This window comes from Geotrypetes seraphini, chromosome 5 (genome assembly GCF_902459505.1).
Source record: "Geotrypetes seraphini chromosome 5, aGeoSer1.1, whole genome shotgun sequence".
In the NCBI taxonomy this organism is placed as follows: domain Eukaryota; kingdom Metazoa; phylum Chordata; class Amphibia; order Gymnophiona; family Dermophiidae; genus Geotrypetes; species Geotrypetes seraphini.
In genome coordinates, this window is record NC_047088.1 from 251,355,342 (window position 1) to 251,374,538 (window position 19,197).

The 19,197-nt window shown below is 44.4% G+C and overlaps 1 protein-coding gene across 11 annotated transcripts in view; it reads left to right on the plus strand.

Annotated features, from left to right (window-relative positions):
* CLASP1 (cytoplasmic linker associated protein 1) overlaps positions 1-19,197 on the plus strand; it is a 506,270-nt gene that overhangs the window by 28,696 nt on the left and 458,377 nt on the right. For all 11 annotated transcript variants that reach the window (XM_033944379.1, XM_033944384.1, XM_033944387.1 and 8 more), the window contains exon 2: positions 16,408-16,895. In XM_033944379.1, the coding sequence (XP_033800270.1) occupies positions 16,701-16,895 (195 nt within the window). In that variant the 5' untranslated portion in view covers positions 16,408-16,700. The remainder of the gene's footprint in view (positions 1-16,407; positions 16,896-19,197) is intronic.

Here is a 19,197-nt window from a genome sequence, read left to right on the forward strand (position 1 = left end):
GGGTTGGCTTCTTAGCTGGCTTATCCTAACTGGGGACCGCGCGCCTCTGTCGGGCGGGAAGGCACTCGCGCACGCGCGGTGCGGCCTAGCTAGAACTTTCTAAAGTTCTTAGAGTGCAATCACTCTAAAATTGTCCGTACCGGGGCTCCGTCGGTGCCGTCACCCATCAGTCAAGAATATCTGCCTGCTGTCCCTGGATAACACCTGTTACGGTAAGTAACTGTGCTTAATGCTTTTTTCTCAGTGTGAAGCAAAACCAAACAGAATAAATAGACAATGTTCATTTCCAAGCAACAAAACAAAGCCAGCAATTAAAGAAAAGAAATTCAATCAAGTACAGTCCTCAGAATATCACATGCAAATAACTTAGGGCATCTTTTACAAAGCCATGGTAGCGATGCTGCTGCAGTAAACGCACTGAAGCCCTTAGGAAGTGAAGGACTTCAGTGTGTTTTCCTTGACAGCATCACTTATCGCAGCGTTGTAAAGGAGTGCTTTTCTCTGTCAGTTTCAAGAACCTTGAAACCTACACAGGCAATCCTAATTAACCTATAGCACTTGGCTTATTGCCTTTTCAGTGAAAAACCAAACAGCCAAAACAGACAACAGAATTATAACTGTTCAAGTTTAGCATTAAGGGCTCCTTTTACGAAGCCGTGTTTGTGGCTTTATCGCACGCAACTTTTTAGTGTGCGCTAACCCCCACGCTAGCCGAAAAACTACCGCCTGCTCAAGAGGAGGCGGTAGCGGCTAGTGCGGCTGGCAAATTAGCGCGCGCTATTACGCGCGTTAAACCGCTAATGCGGCTTCGTAAAAGGAGCCCTAAGTTTTAGAAATACTCTTGTTCTCAAGCTAGTAAACAAACTGGATTAGTACAGATTGATTCTACATAGACATTCAATGCTATCAGAATAACTGACTTCTTTCACACTTTCCACCAAGCATGGAATAAGTATCTACAAACTAGAAATATGTAGACAAAAGTTAAACTGAACCACCAAGAAGCCAGACTCTGCATACAATGCAACACCACAGAAACAATGACATATGTCTCCTAATATTGTGCAAAATATAAAGATAGCAGATGTAAATTTTGGAAAAAAACTGACAAATAACAATCACCACGTTACAAATTAACAAATAGAAATAAATAGAAAATAAGATAATGCCATTTTAAAATATTGTACTAATATAGTACATTTTTTAATAAGCTTTCAGAAGCCAAAAACTCCTCCCTCAGGCCAGGACAGTATGCTGCTGTTATGGTATCCTGTCCTGACCTGAGGAAGGGGATTTTGGTCCCTGAAAGTTAGTAAAATGTGTTAAAATTAGTCCAATAAAAAATTACATTATTTCCATTTTCTATTTATAAAAGTTTAACAATATAGCTACAATACTACTTTATTTTAAAGTAATAAAAAAATATTTTTTCTACCTTTTTGTCACCTCTGGCTCTGCTTTTCTTCACTCTCTTCTTTCCATCCAGCACTTGCCCTCTCTTCCTCTTTCATCCACTGTTCACCCTCTCTCTGCCACCTTCATTCACTGTCCTCCCTCTCTTTCTCTCTCTCTCCCTTTCTCTCTGCCCCTTTCATCCACTGTCCTCACTCTCTCTCTGCCCCTTTCATCCACTGTCAGCCCTCTCTCCCTTCCATATGGCATATTCTCTCTTTCTAAGCCCCTTCAATCAACTGTCTACCCTCTTCCTTCCAGTTCATTCCTCTTCTCTCCTTTATAGATGATTCATTTCAGCTTCACCCCTCATCATTCTCTCTCCGTCTCCATCTCCACTCCCCCATACTCTGGCATCTCTCTTATCTTTTCTTTCCAAGTCCCACAGCCTGGCATTAACTCCAGGTACTAGGCTCGATGGTGTCCACACTGGAAGTAGTTCTCTGGTCGAGAGCGCATATGTGCCCCTCCAGAATTTCCTGCTATCCAGGTGGTCCCTGCAACAACATTCTCTCCAGCTGCAGCTTCCCTGGACAAGAGAAGTGAGGAATAGCTTGCATTGATGGCTACAAGGGGACTCCTTATCAAAGGGTATGCCTCTCTGAATCTCCTCATGACTGACACCAGCCTGTTTGGCTGAGGGGCCCATTGTGACAGTCTTGTGGTACAGGGCCAATGGACTCTTCCGCAGAGAAAGTGGTCCATAAATTGTCTGGAACTGCAAGCATCTAGTGTTGACTGTGTTGAAGAAGTAATAATAATAATAATAGCTTATATACCGCAATACCGTGAAGTTCTATGCGGTTTACAAAGATTAAGCAAACGTACAAATTGATTGACTTTAAGAGGGGAGGAAGAAAGAGGGTTAATAGGACATTAAATCCATTTTTGAGGAGAGAGTGATCAATAGAACAAGTTAATCGCTATATAGGGGAGAGAGAAGAGAGGATCAGTTGTCTAGATACTTTAGGAACAGGTGTGTTTTCAGATGTTTCCTAAACGTACCTAAAAGTACCTGGAAGAAAAAGCAGTCAGAGTGTTTTCCGACAATGCCACTGTAGTGGCTTATGTGAGCAGACAGGTAGGCACCTGAAGTGCCTCTTTATGTCTGGATGCCCAGATGTTATTCAAGTGGGTGGAAGCTCATCTTCAGATAGAAACATAATGGCAGATAAAGGCCAAATGGCCCTTCTAGTCTGCCCATCCACAGTAACCATTATCTCTTTCTGTCTTCGAGAGATCCCACATGCCTATCCCAGGCCCTCTTGATGCTCTCCGCAGCCCACGTAGCGAGAATGGAAAACATACAGCCTGACTTTCTCAGCCGGCAGACTCTAGACCCAGGGGACTAGTCACTGTCCCAAAGAGCAATCAACCTCATTGTGCAATGCTGGAGAAAACCGGCAATGCACAGGTGAGGCTGGACTCATTTTAGAGCACTGGTCTTTGACCTGGGGGGGCCACCATGTGAGCATACTGATGGGCGCGATGGTCCACTGGTCTGACCCAGCAGTGGCAATTCTTATGTTCTTATGGCTTCAGCCAAAAACATGGAGGCAAATCATTTCTACAACTGAAGAGATGAACCGGGAAGCGAAGAGTTGGATGTGTTAGTTCAGCCCTGGCCAGAAGAGAGGCTTCTATGTGTGTTCACCATGGCCCATGGTGGGCTGGGTCATCTGCGGAACCGCGCATTACCTGGAACTTGTTATCCTGGTAGCCCCAGTCTGGCCTCACTGTGAATCTGATGCATCTCCAATGAGACAGATGCATCAAGCTGCTGGTTCATATGGGGCTTCTGAGTCAGGGACCAATTCCTATGGAGAACCTGGAGCTCTTTGTTCTTACGACATGGCTCTTGAGCGCATGGCCTTTACTTGCAAGTGTTATTCGGAGCTAGTTATTTCAACTTTGAGCAAAGAAGCCATCAACGTTTGCAGCTTATGCCAAGGCCTGAAAGGTTTTCCAGCTCTGGTGCACCAAAGATCAGGTGGAGCCTTATGAGACACCAATTCTTGTGATCCTGGCTTTTCTGCAAGCCAGATTAGAAAAAGATTTAGCGGTGGCATTTCTCAAAGTCCAGATGGCAGGCCTCTCGTGCTTCCGCTCTCGAGTGAGACAGCTATCGCTGGCATCTCATCCGGATGTGACCTGGTTGTTGAAGGGGGTGCTCAGGTTGCGATGTCTGTTGCGCCAGCCCTTCCCATCTTGGAATCTTGAAGAGCCTTTCTAAGCCTCCATATGAACCTCTCCAAGAGATGTCTCTTCTGGATCTAATGGTGAAGACGGTATTTCTGGTGACAATAGTCTCAGAGAGACAAATCGCGGACTTGCAGACTCTTTCCTGCAGAGAGCCCTTCCTCAGGATCATAGAGGCTGGAATGTCTCTGTATGTGGTACCTTTCTTTCTACCGAAGTTTCTGTCAGTCTTTGTCAGTCAAGAGGCTGTTCAACCTATGGGTTCGCCTAAGCAATAATTCTTGACTTTCCGACCATCTTTTTGTCTAATGAATCAGACTAGCTTCCAAGACTTCTATCGCTGATGGATTCGCATGGTAATTTCATCAACGTACATTGGCTGTGGCAAACAGCCACATATTTCTCTTAAATCTCATTCGACCAGAAGTATGGCATCTTCATGGTCGACGTTCTGGACAGTTCTGCCTGAAGAGATCTATAGAGAAGCTACTTGGTCTACTCTCCATACCTTTTATAAGATTCTACAGAGTAGACATGGCGGCTCCAGAGGATGCCACCTTTGGGGCCTTGGTCTTGCAGGCAGACTCATCTGTCCCACCTTAGATGTCTGACATTGCTTTGGTACGTCACCTAACATACAGGCTCCTATTAAACTGCACATAAAGCACAGGGTGAAAGATTAAGTTCTTACCTGGATAATCTTCTTTCTGTTAATATACACAGAAGTCTGTATGACTCGTCCTGTGCATTCTGCAATTTGCCTGCTTTCTGCCTTGGATAACTCTCCTTTCAATTGAATGAACATGTATGAATAATTTGCCTATAAAGTAATGAGTTTGAGTTTTGGAGCTCCTTATGTGTTAGTACTAGCTGCACACAGCAGGTTGGTTCATTGATACATCTATGTTGCAAGTTCAAGCTAATTATTGGGTTTTTTTTTAATGAGTTAAAGAAAAGAACAGAAATGTATATCTCCAGGAAAGTTCCCCATGCCCTTCCTTCTTTTTTCATCTGTTACAGAATTGCTTTGGTATGAACTGAAGAAGAGCACTATACTGCACTGATGAAGGAGGATTAGTTGAAAGATGTGATTGACATCTTTCTGTAACAGTTTGTGAGCAAGAGTTGGTTACCTAATATACAGGATGGAGTCGATCCAGAGGAAGGCTACTAAAATGATGTGTGGTTTTCATCATAAGGTATATAGGGGGACAGACTTAAAGATCTCAATTTGTATACTTTGGAGGAAAAGCGGAAGATGGGAGATATGATAGAGACGTTTAAATACCTATGTGATGTAAATGCGCACGAGTCGTCTCTTTCATATGAAAAGAAGCTCTGGAATGAGAGGGCATAGGATGAAGTTAAGAGGTGATAGGCTCAGGAGTAATCTAAGGAAATACCATATTTTTCATTCCATAAGACACACCTGACCATAAGACGCACTCTAGATTTAGAGGAGGACAAACCAAGAAAAAATATTCTGAACCAAATTGTGCCTCTGAACCCAGCCCCCTAGATAAATAGACAAATATACTGCAGCAGACAGATTTTGATCACTAAATTAAAATCTTACCTTTGTTGTCTGGTGATTTCTGGTTGCATTAGATAATTATTTCCTTCCTTCCTTCCTCAGGCCCAACAATTGTCTCTTTCTATTCCCTCCCTCCCTCCTTCCTTCCTTCCTATGTCCCAAGTTCGCACCCTTCCCCCTCACTACCTTCCAGCCTTTGTCCTTCCTCCCTCCCGCATCGGAATCTGCCTCCCTCCCGCACTGAAGCCTGCCTTCCTCCCTGCCGTGCTGATTCCTCCTCTCTGGTCCGCCGCTCTCCCACTGCTGCTGCAACTCCACGAAGCCTGCCTTCATCCCTGCTATGCTGATTCCTCCTCTCTGGTCCGCTGCTCACCCACTGCTTCCACAACTTCTTGAAGGGAAGGGCCGGCGGCGTGCAATTGTGCCCACAAGCCTTCCCCCGACATCAATTCTGACGTTGGGGGAAGACTTGTGGGCCCAATTGCTCGTCGCCAGCCCTTCCCTTCCTTTCCTGTGGCGGCGAGCGGGTAAGAGTGCGGCGAGCAGCAGAATGCCGGAGGGGAGGGCGATGAGCAGCAGCAGAACACTGGGGGGCGGAGGTGTATTTGCTCTATAAGACACACCCACTTTTCCACCACCTTTTTTTTTTTTGGGGGGGGGGGGAGTGCATTTTATGGAGAGAAAAATATGGTACTTTTTTTACAGAAAGGGTGGTAGATGCGTGGAACAGTCTCCCGGTAGAGGTGGTGGAAACAGACTGTGTCTGAATTCAAGAAAGCCTGGGATAGGCACATGGGATTTCAGAGAGAGAGGATAAGATAATGGTTCCTGCGGGTGAGCAGATTGGATGGGCCATTTGGCCTTTATCTACCATCATGTTTCTATGTACAGACTCCTGTCTATATATTAACAGAAAGAAGATTATCCAGATAAGAATCTAATCTTTCAATATAAACATAAATACAATGAATGAGGTAAACTCAAAATCCATAAATTGAAACTTAATAGGACTACCACGAAACACTTTCAAAAATATACTTAACAGCACTGAAATTCAAATGAGAGATATAATACATACTACTTCTACTTTTTTCTACAGTGCTACTAGACATACTAAAAGAGAGACTTAATATTTATGAAGCATCTAATAAGCACAAATCAACATTCAGATAATATAGATATGACACATTAATGCTTTTCTTTAATAAAGCTTTTCCGGTAGCCAATGAGTCAAATGCAGATTTTAGATGGAAACAAGATGGGTGTAACAGAGTGCTTTGGGATAAACAGATGGGAGGCTAAACTCAAGGCAAGTTATTTATACAGTTAATCAAGATATAAAGAAGTGATTTAATTAGTATGCGTGGCGAGCTAGTCCTCGGGCAGAATGAGCGTATAGTCAATCACCCTGTGTATTAAAGGCTTGGGTGAAGAGGCATGTTTTCACCTGCTTCCTGAAGTAGAGGTAGTCTGGAGTTAGATGTAGCCCTTCTGGGAGTAAATTCCAGAATTCCAGCAGTAACGATCACCGTATCACTCTCTACTACAAATACCACACTGCTTTGGGAAATAATTTCCAAACCAAAATGACTAAAAAGTTCCCTGGACTAGATAATTTGACAACTCTCTAAATATGAAATGCAGTACTCTTCCAAAGGAAATATTTTTGAAAAAGAAAGGTTTTCACAAAATTTTAACTTAACTCGCTGGAATAGTCTTCCACTACAGGTGATTGAGGCCAGCAGCGTGCCTGATTTTAAGGCCAAATGGGATCGGCACATGGGATCTATTCACAGGGCAAAAGTAGGGGAGGGACATTAGGGTGGGCAGACTAGATGGGCCATGGCCCTTATCTGCCGTCTATTTCTATGTTTCTATGTTAACATTTATGCTGGGTTTTACTAAATGGCGCTAGAGGTTTTTAGTGCAGGCCGGTGAGGTAAATGCTCTGATGCAGCACAAAGTTGAACAGTGCCTTGAGAATGGTATTCGCGCCCCCCCCCCCCCCCCAATGTTAGACGCAAAGCAACTTCAGAGTGAAAATGATCATCTGAAAGAACAGAATGAATGAGCCAGCACGGTCTGCAGATTGACGTTTAATTTCTGTGTGGTTCCTACATGCCTGAGTAGGCCTTTGTAAAATTGCCCAGGGGTATGCATCCATAAAAGGAGGTGCTCAGAAAACATAGCACTTTGTTATTTGAGATATGCAGAGGCAATCCCAGGGGCAGAATATGGGCAGAGTGTGGGGGAGGGATCAGTACTTAGTCAAGCATTTTATAAGATATGCACATATGCATTAGGGCTGCACATTTAGTTCATTTTTAACGAGTTAAAATATTAACTCACAGTAATTTTAACATGTTAATTGCATTTTCCCTCTCTCTCCCCCTGGTGGCTCTCTGAAATTGTATGGAACTCCCTATTCCACCCTGCCGCCACCACAACCTCCACTTCCTTGGCACGTTTTCTTTCATCCCCCCCTCCTCTCACCTTCAGCTTTCAAAATTATGTTGGCAACAGTAGTAGTAGATTGTTTTCTAGAAATTTCTGCAGCTGGGTGCTGGCTTGCTGCCTGGGCTGACCTGGAGTCTTTTCTGAGCCCTAAACAGGAAGTTGAATCAGAGGGGTGGGACCTGGCTGTGGAGGTGCTCTGGGTCAACCTGGGCATTGAATTGGCACTTGGCTGCAGGGATTTCTGAATAAACAATCCACTACTACTATTAATAATTTCTGTTGTGCTACTACGCAGTGCTGTACACTGTCTCTGTCCCTTGCGGGCTCACAGTCTTAAGTTTTTTGTACTTGGAGCAATGGAGTGCTGGGTAACCTGCCCAGGGTCACAAGGAGGCTATAGTGGGTGCTTTAGGGTGAGGGCTTAAAAGCAACCTCAAGAAGGTGGGCTGTTAGTCTGGACTTGAATATTGCTAGAGACGGGACTTGATGTACTAACTCAGGCAGTCAGTTCTAGGTGTATGGCACAGCAAGAGAGAAGGAACATAGTCTTCTCAATTTTCTTCATCTAGTATTGTCTATCTTTCAGGAGCAGTCAGGCCAATTAAGTCATCTGATTCTTGTGGCTCCTGGCCCAGGCTTCTTTGGTACATGGATCTGGTTCGTCTGCTAGTGGCAGATCCTCTCCTGCTGCCCCTCTCGCCTGATCTTCTGTCTCAGGGTTCCATGCCAATGTTCAATCTGGGTCCCTTTTGTCTTATGCCTTGGTTCTTGAAGGGGCTAGCCTAAGGAAGAAGGGATATTTGGATAAGGTGATCTCCACTCTTTTAGGGTCTCAGAGACTTTCCACCTCTCGGGCTCATGCCCATGTTTGGTGTCTTTTTGAAGAGTGGTGTTCCACGCTTGGTATGGTTCCCCTTTGTGCTGCTTTGCCTCACATCCTGGAGTTTCAGCAAGATAGCCTGGAGCATGGCCTTGCCTGGTCCTCCCCTCGGGTGTAGATTGCTGCTTTGTCTTACTTTCGAGGCCTTTTGCATGGTAAGTGTTTGGCCTCTTCTCTGGATATGATTCAGTTCTTGAGAACTGCAAAATTGCTCCAGCCACCAGTTCGGCCATCGGTTCCTGCCTGGGATCTCAATCTGGTTCTTTCCGTGCTTGTTTGTCCTCCATTTGAGCCTCTCGACACCTGTACGTTGAAGGACCTTACTGTAAAGGTGGTTTTCTTGGTGGCCATTACTTCCATTTCAGAATTGCAGGCTTTTTTGTGTAGGCCTCCCTTCCTGGAGTTTTCTAGGGAGCAGCTAGTGCTGCGAGCAGTGCCCTCCTTTCTTCCGAAGGTGGTCTCGCCATTTCATGTCAACCAGGTCCTCCTTGTCTTGGGTAATCGGGAGGGCTCATTGGAGCAGAGGCAGTTGCACAAATTAGATGTCCATAGGGTCTTTCGCTCTTATGTTCAGTGGACCCAGGAATTCCATAATTGGATCATCTTTTTGTCCTCTTAGCCGGTCCTCGTAAGGGGGACAGTGCTTCCAAGGCTACCATTTCGGGCTGGATCAAGGAGGCTATCGCTTTGGCGTACCTTTTCCAACAGAAGCCTGTTCCAGAACTTCTCAAAGCTCATTCCACTCGGGGTCAGGCAGCTTCTTGGGCTGAGTCTTCTTGTGTGCCTCTGGTGAATATCTGTAAGGCTGCAGTTTGGTCTTCTCTCCATTCCTTTGTGCAACATTACTTTGTAGATGTTCAGGTGTGTTGGGATGTGGTGTTTAATTCGCCTGTTCTTGTGGTGGCCCTTTGTGGGTCCCACCCATGATGGGTACTGTTTTAGTACATTCCATCTGTTTCTGTGCTGGTCTGAAGGAATATTAAAGAAGAAGAAATTAGGTCCTTACCTACTAATTTTCTTTCTTTTAGTCTCTCCAGACTGGCACAGACCCAGCCTTGTTTGGTATTTTTGTGAAGAGAATGGGTTTTTCTGTGGGTTTTTGGTTGTGTTTAATTATTGGGGGAGTTTAAAGAGCAGTGGCATTTGGTTCAGCTGGTTTACTTGGCGAACTGTGGGGCGCTCTTCTGAAAGGTTCTTGTTCTAATCGGTATCCAACAGTGTTTCCTGGTCCGATTTTGGACTATTCCATTGTCTTATCCATGCGAGTGTGAAATTGTACACTCTTGTTCAACCTAGTTGGTTTCTGCTTGGCTATTTGTAAAGACTGAGTAAAATATCTGGCAGTGGCTTCCCATGATAATTTTGTAGATATTTATAATGTACTGACCAGCAAAAGAGTTTGAATTTGCAAAGGTGCATCCAGCTATATTGATTGGGACTCCAGAGGTAAACTAGCCTCATAACTATCAAAATGATTTCACAGATGCTTATGTATTCTTAATGTTTATATTTGGATGAGACTGAATGGGATTCGATTTGCTTTATACCTTTCTTTTGTGGGATGGCCTAATTTTTGTTCTTTCTTTTGTTTGCTGCTTCTTAGTTGTACCTTGATGAATTTTCTTTGTCTTTATCTATAGTACACTTCTTTTTTTTTTTTCTTCATCTCTCTTTGGGAATATTAACAATATATCTTTATTATTTAGGTACTTTAGCTAGATTGTGAGCCTTCGTGACAGTTAAGGAATTTCCAAGTACCTAATTTTTACTTTTATTTTATTGTAACCCATTCTGGGCTCTTGGGAGGACGGGCTATAAAAACGAATAAATAAATAAAGAGGGACTGCACAGCCCACTTCTACTGTAGCCAAAAGTTAGTGTTTCATTCTCCACCTGCTGGCAGAGGAGTGTAAACTCATCCGTTTTTGTGCTGGTCTGGAGGGACTAAAAGAAAAGAAATTAGGTTCTTACCTTCTAATTTTCTCTTACCCCCCGGTCAAGAGGCTGGATGAGGGATTTGTTTGGGAATCTGTAGATGACCTTAACATCCTCGGTGTTGAACGCATGTGGTTCTGGGTGTCTGGGGGGCATTGCCACCAGCAGAACCACTGATGAAATGACTCAAGGAACAGCATTCTCATCCAGGCCTTCTTGTTGTGCATCCAGTAAACAGGCAGCTGGAACTTATATTTTCCCTTCAAGGCTCGTGGCTAGCAGTTTTATAATCAGTGGAGGCTTTATCATATGGCCTATTGCATTTGCACAAAGTAGAATGGTTAGTCTATCCCAGTGTTCTTCAACCTTTTTACACCCGTGAACCGGCAGAAATAAAAGAATTATTTTGTGGACCGGCAAACTACTAGAACTAAAATTTAAAAACCCCGTTTACGCCCCATCTCCGCGAGCTCGGTCCCCACAAACCATCTGATCCCATCTGCACAAGCCGCAATTATGATTTTATATTGAACGTATTTTATTAAAGTATAAAAAGAAACAATATTCTGAACAATTGTGAATTTATAAATACAAATATACAGAGCACGGACCAACAAAACCCCTGTCTCCCCTCCCCTTCACATATATCCCCTCTACTATCAAGAAAACTGAACAAGCCAAGTTATTATAGAATGCTACATTGAAATATCATGCTAACAGAATACTGCAGTCCCCAGTTATGTCTCTAGCAGGATATATATTTCAAATCTGATATATTCTAATGACAAAATAGAAATAAAATTATTTTTCTACCTTTTGTTGTCTCTGGTTTCTGCTTTTCATCTTCTTTTCACTCTTTTCCTTCCAGCATCTGCCCGTTCCATCCAATGTCTGCCCTCTCCCCCTTCCATATGTATCTGACTTCTTTCTATGCCCCTCTTCCCTGTCCATCCAGTCTGTTCCTCCTCTCTCCTTTTTACATCATTCATTCCAGCTTCACTGCCTTCTTCATTTTTATCTCTCCTACACCAGATCTAGTATCTTTATCCCTCTCTCATTTCTCTGCTGACCCCCTTTCCAGCATCAATGTCTCTCTACTTTCTCATTCCTCTCTCTCCCCTTTCCCTCATATGATCTCTGCATTACACCCTGACCCCCTTCCCCTCCTGTAATCTCCCTGCCAGCTGTTTCCTTCCTTTTTTCTTTCTCCCTTCCCTCCTTCCTTTTTTTCCTTCTCCCTTCCCTCCTCCCTCTATCCAACATTAAATCTCTTCCCATCCCTTTCCCTCCTCCCCTCCCAGCAGCATCTCTCCTTCTTCTCCCTTCCCTCTTCCCTCTATCCAACATTAACTCTCTTTCCATCCCTTTCCCTCCTCCCCTTCCAGCAGCATCTCTCCTTCTTCTCCCTTCCCTCCTCCCTCTATCCAACATTAACTCTCTTCCCATCCCTTTCCCTCCTCCCCTCCCAGCAGCATCTCTCCTTCTAACTCTCTCCAAGTCCAGTAACAGTTCTCCCTTTATCCCTGCCTCCTACAGTGGCTGTCTCTCCTTCCAGCAGCTCTCAGTACTTGCCTGCAGGAAGTTGCCGGTAAATCACTGCCCTGGCAAATAGGAGAACTGGTGGGAGGGGAGACAGCCACTGTGAAGGCTCCCCAGGATCTTGCTCACACATGCTGACCATCTCCCTCCACCTGCACCTGAATCTGCAGCTCTCTCCGTTCTAATCGCAACTTCCCCGTGGCCCTCTTCAGCAACTCGGCAGGGGCGGCGATTAAGACAGGCTGCCGACGTCGGGACCTTCACTCTCTGAGTCCCGCCTATTTTGTTTCAACTTCCTGTTTCCGAACAGGCGAGACTCACAGAGGGAAGGCCCCGACGTCGGCAGCCTGTCTTGATCGCCTGAGCCTGGGAGGAATATTAGTCAAGTTTCAAGTTTATTTAAATTTGATAAATCGCTTATTACATACTAAGCGAGTAACAATAAAATATAAGATAGATCTAGAGTTCGTAGTACATCTTTAAAAGGGGTTAAAAAAAAAAACCAGACTGACAAAACCGGCAAACTCAGATACATAAGGGAAGGAAAAAGAAAGGGAGGAAGTTACAAAATCGCTATTATTCAGTTGAGGAGAAAAGGAAAAGCCAAATAGGGGAAGAACATGAGAAGTGGGATTAAGATTATTGAAGTTGAATTGTTTAAAGGTTAAAAGCATTTTTAAAGAGAAAAGTTTTTAAATTGGTTTTAAATCTGCTGAGATCTTTAACTTCTCTTATATATAAAGGCAGGGCGTTCCAGGTCAAAGGGGCCATTACTGAATATATATCATGACGTCTGGTTCCAATAATTTTCAAAGAAGGAACCATTAGCAACCCCTGAGTTGTGGATCGGAGAGAGCATGAGGTGTTGTATGGGATTAATAACCAATCTATAAATTGAGGTTCATTGGTAGATAATGTTTTAAATACTAAAAGCAGTATTTTATAAGTTATACGTTGGTTAATGGGAAGCCAATGTGAGTCTCTCAGAAAGGGAGTTACATGATCAAATTTCTTTCCATTATGAATAATTTTTATTGCAGTGTTTTGAATTATTTGTAAATGTTTTTTTTTTCCTTTTGAGTGGTGTTTAACAAGAACGAGTTGCAATAATCAAGCTTAGCGATGACTAGTGAATGTATTAAAATATTTAAAGATTTGGGTTCAAGAAACTGACATGGAACGTATCATACGCAGCAGGAACCGCAGTTGGCAGGAAATTTAACTGCTGACTTGATCTCGCCGGCCCTGCGCAGACCAGCAGAAATTTTCTGCGGACCAACACTGGTCCGCGGACCGGCGGTTGAAGAACTGTGGTCTATCCCTTGCAGCCTTGAAGCCTAGTGCTTGCATATCCTCTTTGTTAATGAAAGTCCTCTGTGGCTTTCTCTTCCAAAATAGTGGTTTTATCAGCATTGAATGCCTATTTAGGTTCATATCCCTTCTCTTCAATAATTGCTTAAAGGTGACAGGGAACTCTCTAGCTGCCTCTTGGTTGGCAGATGTCACTTTCATATGCTATACCTGTGCCAGAATTTATCAAACCACCTTTACTGGCCTGAAATTCCATAGATTGCAACAATTCCCCTTCCCTTTTCTTCAAGTTATCATACTAAGGCCTAGATTCACAAAGCAAACCGATGGTGTATTGATCGATTTGCGACCCCGGCCTGATTCACTTACCTGTCTTGCGACTATCCTCCGATCCACGCATGCAAATGAGGGGAATGGCATGCAAAATAGGCAGGGACACGATTCACTAAGAAAACCCTGCAACACCGACTGGACTGGCTGATAAAAAAAAAAGCGACTGCTGAGGACCAGTTGCTGAAGCCCTTTCCGGCTGCCCTGCCTTCTGCCACCCTGCTCTCTGCCCTGTCAGCCCCGAACACGCTGCCTGCCTACCCCGAACCCGAACACCCTGCCTGCCTGCCCTGACTCTCCCCCCCTTCCCCGCACTGCAAGCCTGTGGTTTTAACCCGCGGGCTTTAGTGGGTTAAAACCACGACTCCCAAAAGTTCTTCGATCGCCTGTTATTTTTTTTAACAGGCGATCGAGGAACTTTTGGGAGCCCGTAGTTTTAACCCGCTTAAGCCCACGGGTTAAAACCACGGGCTTGCAGTGCGGGGAAGCTTGGGAGAGTTTGGGCAGGCAGGCAGGCAGCACTTTTAGGTTCCCTGGCTGCACTCAGTGTTAAAAAATAGAAGAACAAAAAAAATAAACCAGAACCCAACTCTGACGCCCCGGAGGTCCTGCATGGTCTGCGCATGCGCGGAGATCGCTATAGTGCAATCCGTGCCTGCAGATGGAGGCGTTCCTCCGATTGCCCTCATCTTCATGTTAGAGTTTGCAGAATTCGTTGGACCTGCCCGGATTGGGCCTGATCGGGCAGGTTAGTGAATCCTGGCCAAAGACTTCGCCTTTCCTCTTATCAACACAGAGTCTACAGTACAGAAATTCTCTTCTTATAGCAATCCTGTACTCACAAGTGTTGCAGTTTCCAAATGAGAGATATTGCTATCTCGCACAGCATGTAATGTCTTCACACCCACTAGTGTAACTGCAGCAACAGTCACAGATTGACTTTTCCTTATTTACGTACCTAACAGTAGATTCATTAATGCCATAATGCCGAGCAACTGTGGAGGCCGACTTCACTCTACGAAGCATGTCCGGTAATTCAAACTTTTCTGGTAAGGTCTTCACTTTTTTTCCCCTCTTGGGAGCACTTTCAGGAGCACTAGGAGCCTTATGCTTTGTAGCCATACTGGAAATATGGAGGGAGACCCGACGTGTTCCTGAAGGAAAGGCAATAGAAGATATGGTGAAGTTAAATTTTATTAAAAAAAAAAAGTTAGAGTACGCTTAAGAAATGCACAGTATGTGCTGCCCTTTAGAATTCAGCTCTCTTTGTCTCCAAACAAAGCAGCCTTACAAAAAATACCCCAACAGAATTGAGTAGTGTGTGAAATTTAGGCACCAGGGAGGAGGATAGTTTTGGACAATGCCCCTGGGCTTCATACAGTATCTCTGGTGTAGCTGCAGCAAAAACTCAATCACATACTTCTCCTTTTCTCTTGGGGGATGGGGGGGGCACTGGCACTCCTCTGTCCCAGGCCTGACCACACTCAGTTGTTCCCAACAAGCTGACCCAGGGCATTATTTTCCCCTCTGGTGTAGCTGCAGCAAAACTCTCAGTCACACTCTCCTTTTCTCTTAGGGGGGCAGAGTCAGCTCTGTCCTGGGCCTGACCACACTCAGTTCCTCAGATCATTCCCAACAAGCTGACTTGGAGCAGATATTTTCATGAACATAAGAACTGCCATCACCAGATCGGACCCAAGGTCCATCGAGTCCGGCGATCCGCACATGCGGAGGCCCAGTGAGGTGCACACCTGATGTAGTTTTAGTCACCTGTATCCCTCTATGCCTCTCGTAAGGAGATGAGCATCTAATTTGCTTTTGAATCCTAGAACGGTGGATTCAATAATAACCTCCTCTGGGAGAGCATTCCAGGCGTCCACCACTCGCTGCGTGAAGCAGAACTTCCTGACATTTGTCCTGGTCTTGTCCCCCCTCAGCTTCAGTCCGTGTCCTCTTGTCCATGTCACACTTGACAAGGTAAATAATTTATTTTCCTGCTCTATTTTGTCGATGCCTTTCAGTATTTTGAAAGTCTCAATCATGTCCCCTCGCAATCTCCTCTTCTCAAGGGAGAACAGTCCCAGTTTCTTGAGTCATTCCTCGTATTCCAAGTTCTCCATACCAGTTATTAGCTTCGTTGCTCGTCTCTGCACCCTTTCCAGCATTATTATATCCTTCTTTAGGTTGGGAGACCAATTTTGGACGCAGTATTCCAAGTGTGGTCTGACCATTGCCCTATAGAGCGGCATTATAACTCTCTCCGACCTTCTCGTGATTCCCTCTGGTGTAACTGCAGAAAAACTCAGTCACACACTTCTCCTGTGCTGAACTTTTCTCTCGGCACCCCATGATGATGTCACTTGGGAGGGCGGAGTCAGCTCTATCCTGGGTGAGATGAAACCATGTGAGTGAGGCTGCCTTGGAGACAAAGAGAGCGGCATTCTAAAATGCAGTGTGTACTTAACTGTTTACAAAATTTAACTTACAGTAAATCTCGCAAATAACCAAAGTTGTGAGTGCCAAACCCGTGAATATGGGAGACCTGTACTTGTATAAAAGTAATACATTGCAAGTAATGTATTACTGTCCAACTCTGCCAATTAATTTTATGAAAGATTAAAGCATGGGAAATTTTGTTTGCATATCTGTCTATACTAGAAAGAAATCTTGAATTCATGTACTTGTAAGGTTGCATTTTGTTGTGTTGTTCTTTACATTTATTTTAGCTTATGAGATAACATGCTGTTGTGTTGGTTTTTTTTTTTTCCAGAATGGGCTATTGAATTATGAAGTATTTTGGACCCAGTGAAATTGCATTGCAGTGGCTTTCAGAACTCCATCCCTTGCTAGTTATTTAAATTTGACTTTTAATATCCTACCAGCTGCTCCTCCCACACACATGGTGAATTGTTGTCATTCCCTGGATTACATCTTGGAAACACAGACTTGCCCTAACCTTCATCGAACAAAGAGGCAACCTCAAGGATACTTACTTAGTGGGATTGTCAGGCCTATTGGCCCCTGGCTTTGCTTTTGCCGGTGCTATATTGTTGGTAGAAAACCATGGAGCCTGGCATGGATCACTGGTTAACACAGATACAGCAGAAAGATGTTGGAAAACGGCTTCAGATTGGCCAAGAGCTTATAGATTATATGTTGGATAAACAGAAGTCTCCAGATCTTGATCATGACCAGACAATACTGGACAAAATGGTAGATGGGCTTGCTACCTCTTGGGTAAACTCTAGCAATTTTAAGGTAAGTTCAGATTTATTTTGGAAGATTCTAATGTACATAGTGTTTGAAATTTTATTTTGCTTCTAAGTAGTGTATTTTCATGCAGTTTTTAAAAAGAAGTACAGACAGATCTATTGTAAATTAATCAGAAAATCAGAATGATTAAGTGTTGGCCATTTAGCACGTTAGCTACTCAAACAAGTGAGAAGAATTGTTCTAAGGATGTGCAGGGTTTACCCATTCTCATTACTAGAAATTATGGTAATATATCTGAATACAGCTGTGCTGTTCACAGTATTACATCATAAATAATAAAACCTTACCCGCACATACGCTTTTAAAATTGCGTGATCCCTGCCGCTGTGATTTCTGATCCGTGGCCGTGTTCCATTTTAGAATGCGGCGGCAGGGATCACTCTAGCCACTCCCCTCCTCCCGCCCTCACTCACCAACCGCTGGAGGAAGCGCAGGCAAGCTTTCTCCCTGCCGGGATGAGCCGGTCCCCTGAGACACGAGCACCGCCTGCCAACACCTTCCCAGTCTCCTGAGCCGCATCCTCGCCCCCCCCCCCCCCCCGATTGCCGACTGCGGTGGCCGCTGACAAGTGCTGTGTCCCTCCGTGCCGAATTCCATTTTCAAATTCGAACACGCAGCTAGGCAGCGATTGGCTGGCCCAGAACTTTCTCCCCGACGTTAGAATTGATGTCGGGTGGCGAGAATTGGTCGGCTCCGAGCTGGGGAAGATAAGCAGGGAGAGCTAAGACCTCGGCACTGGCCTGTTCCCTGATTGCGATGGCTTGGGGGAGGGCAGTGAGATGAGAAGGGAAGCAGATTGGGGACCCCTGCATTAGGCGAGTCACAGTCGCGGTCTGTACGCGATTGTCCTCTCCACAATCGGAAAACTTGTGAAGTGGAGAGGACAGATCGCAGGCCGCAAAATAGTCCCCGGGGGGCTGCGTGTTTGAGACCGCTGTTCTAGAGCAACCAGGCTTTCCTGATGTCATTCCATCCAGGAGCTAGCAAGGCCTGATCTTGATAAGTTTCTGAGATTTGAGTTTGGGCTATCATAGGCCATTATTATTGGAGAAGCATAACTGCATTTTCTGCATAGAAGGTGAACCATTTACAAATTGTTAGTGAGTGCTAATGTTATTAGTGTGTACTAGCTATTATTAGTAAATGACACCTAGAATGTAAATGTATAAAAAACAGAACATTTCAAAAAGTAGAAAGGAAAGTTGGAAGTACACTTTCCCCTCCGTATCCGCAAATTCCGTATCTACGGATTCGCTTATTCGCGGTTTTAGATCGAAAAATACATTTTCCTTTTTCAGGCTATTTTAAGCCCTGTAAGCCCCCCCGTAAGCCTTATCTGATAGTATAGCGGGTTTTCGGGGCAGGAGCGACCTTCCCACGCTCCTGCCCCATGCAGATCGCTCACAGGAAATAGCTCGAGAGACTACAGGAGCTCAAGGCAGCCATTTCCTGTGAGCGATCTGCACGGGGCAGGAGCGTAGGAAGATCGCTGCTGCCCCGAAAACCCGCTAGACCACCAGGTAAGGCTTAAGGGGGGGGCTTTCAGGGCTTAAGATAGCCGGGGGAAACGGGGATTAGGGGCAGAACCGGCCCGAATATTATTCGCGGTTTTTTAATATTTGTGGGCCGGCTCTGCCCCGAACCCCCGTAAATACAGAGGGGGAAGTGTAAGTGCAAAAACAGGATCAGTGCTAAGATGCTAACAGTCTGGCTTGCAGGCAGTTCTGCTGTTTTAAAGTGACCTTTATTACGACTAATATGATTAAGCGTTATCAAATATTAATAAAACATAAACATAACCCAGTTTATATTTCTTTGCAATTTATTTATTTGCATTTACCGCCTTTTGGAAAAGATTCAGCCAAGTTAGTGACAGCAAGTATAACCTGGATAGAGACAATAAATACACATTATAACACAGTATTTACTTGTCAATACAATACACACTAAAACATCTTAATAGAGAGCAAAGGGGACAAGTGGAAGTGGAACATATAGTCAAGAGAAATTAACAGAAATTTAGATGACTAACCTAAGGAAAAATTGTAGATACAATCAGAAAAAATGCAGGAAAATGATCTCAGCTAGATTACTTGTAGTAGTGAGTCCTGCAGCTGCTTGTGTTGGAATCAGAATGATGCCAACCCCCCCTCCCCCGACACACACCCCATTTTTTTTGTTTTATTTTGTGTTATCTTTTGGGGACTTTTTTTTTACTTATATGCAAGTACTTTCTCACCAGTTTGACTTTCATCCCTTCTGACCTGAATGTTTGATCCCCTGCCCG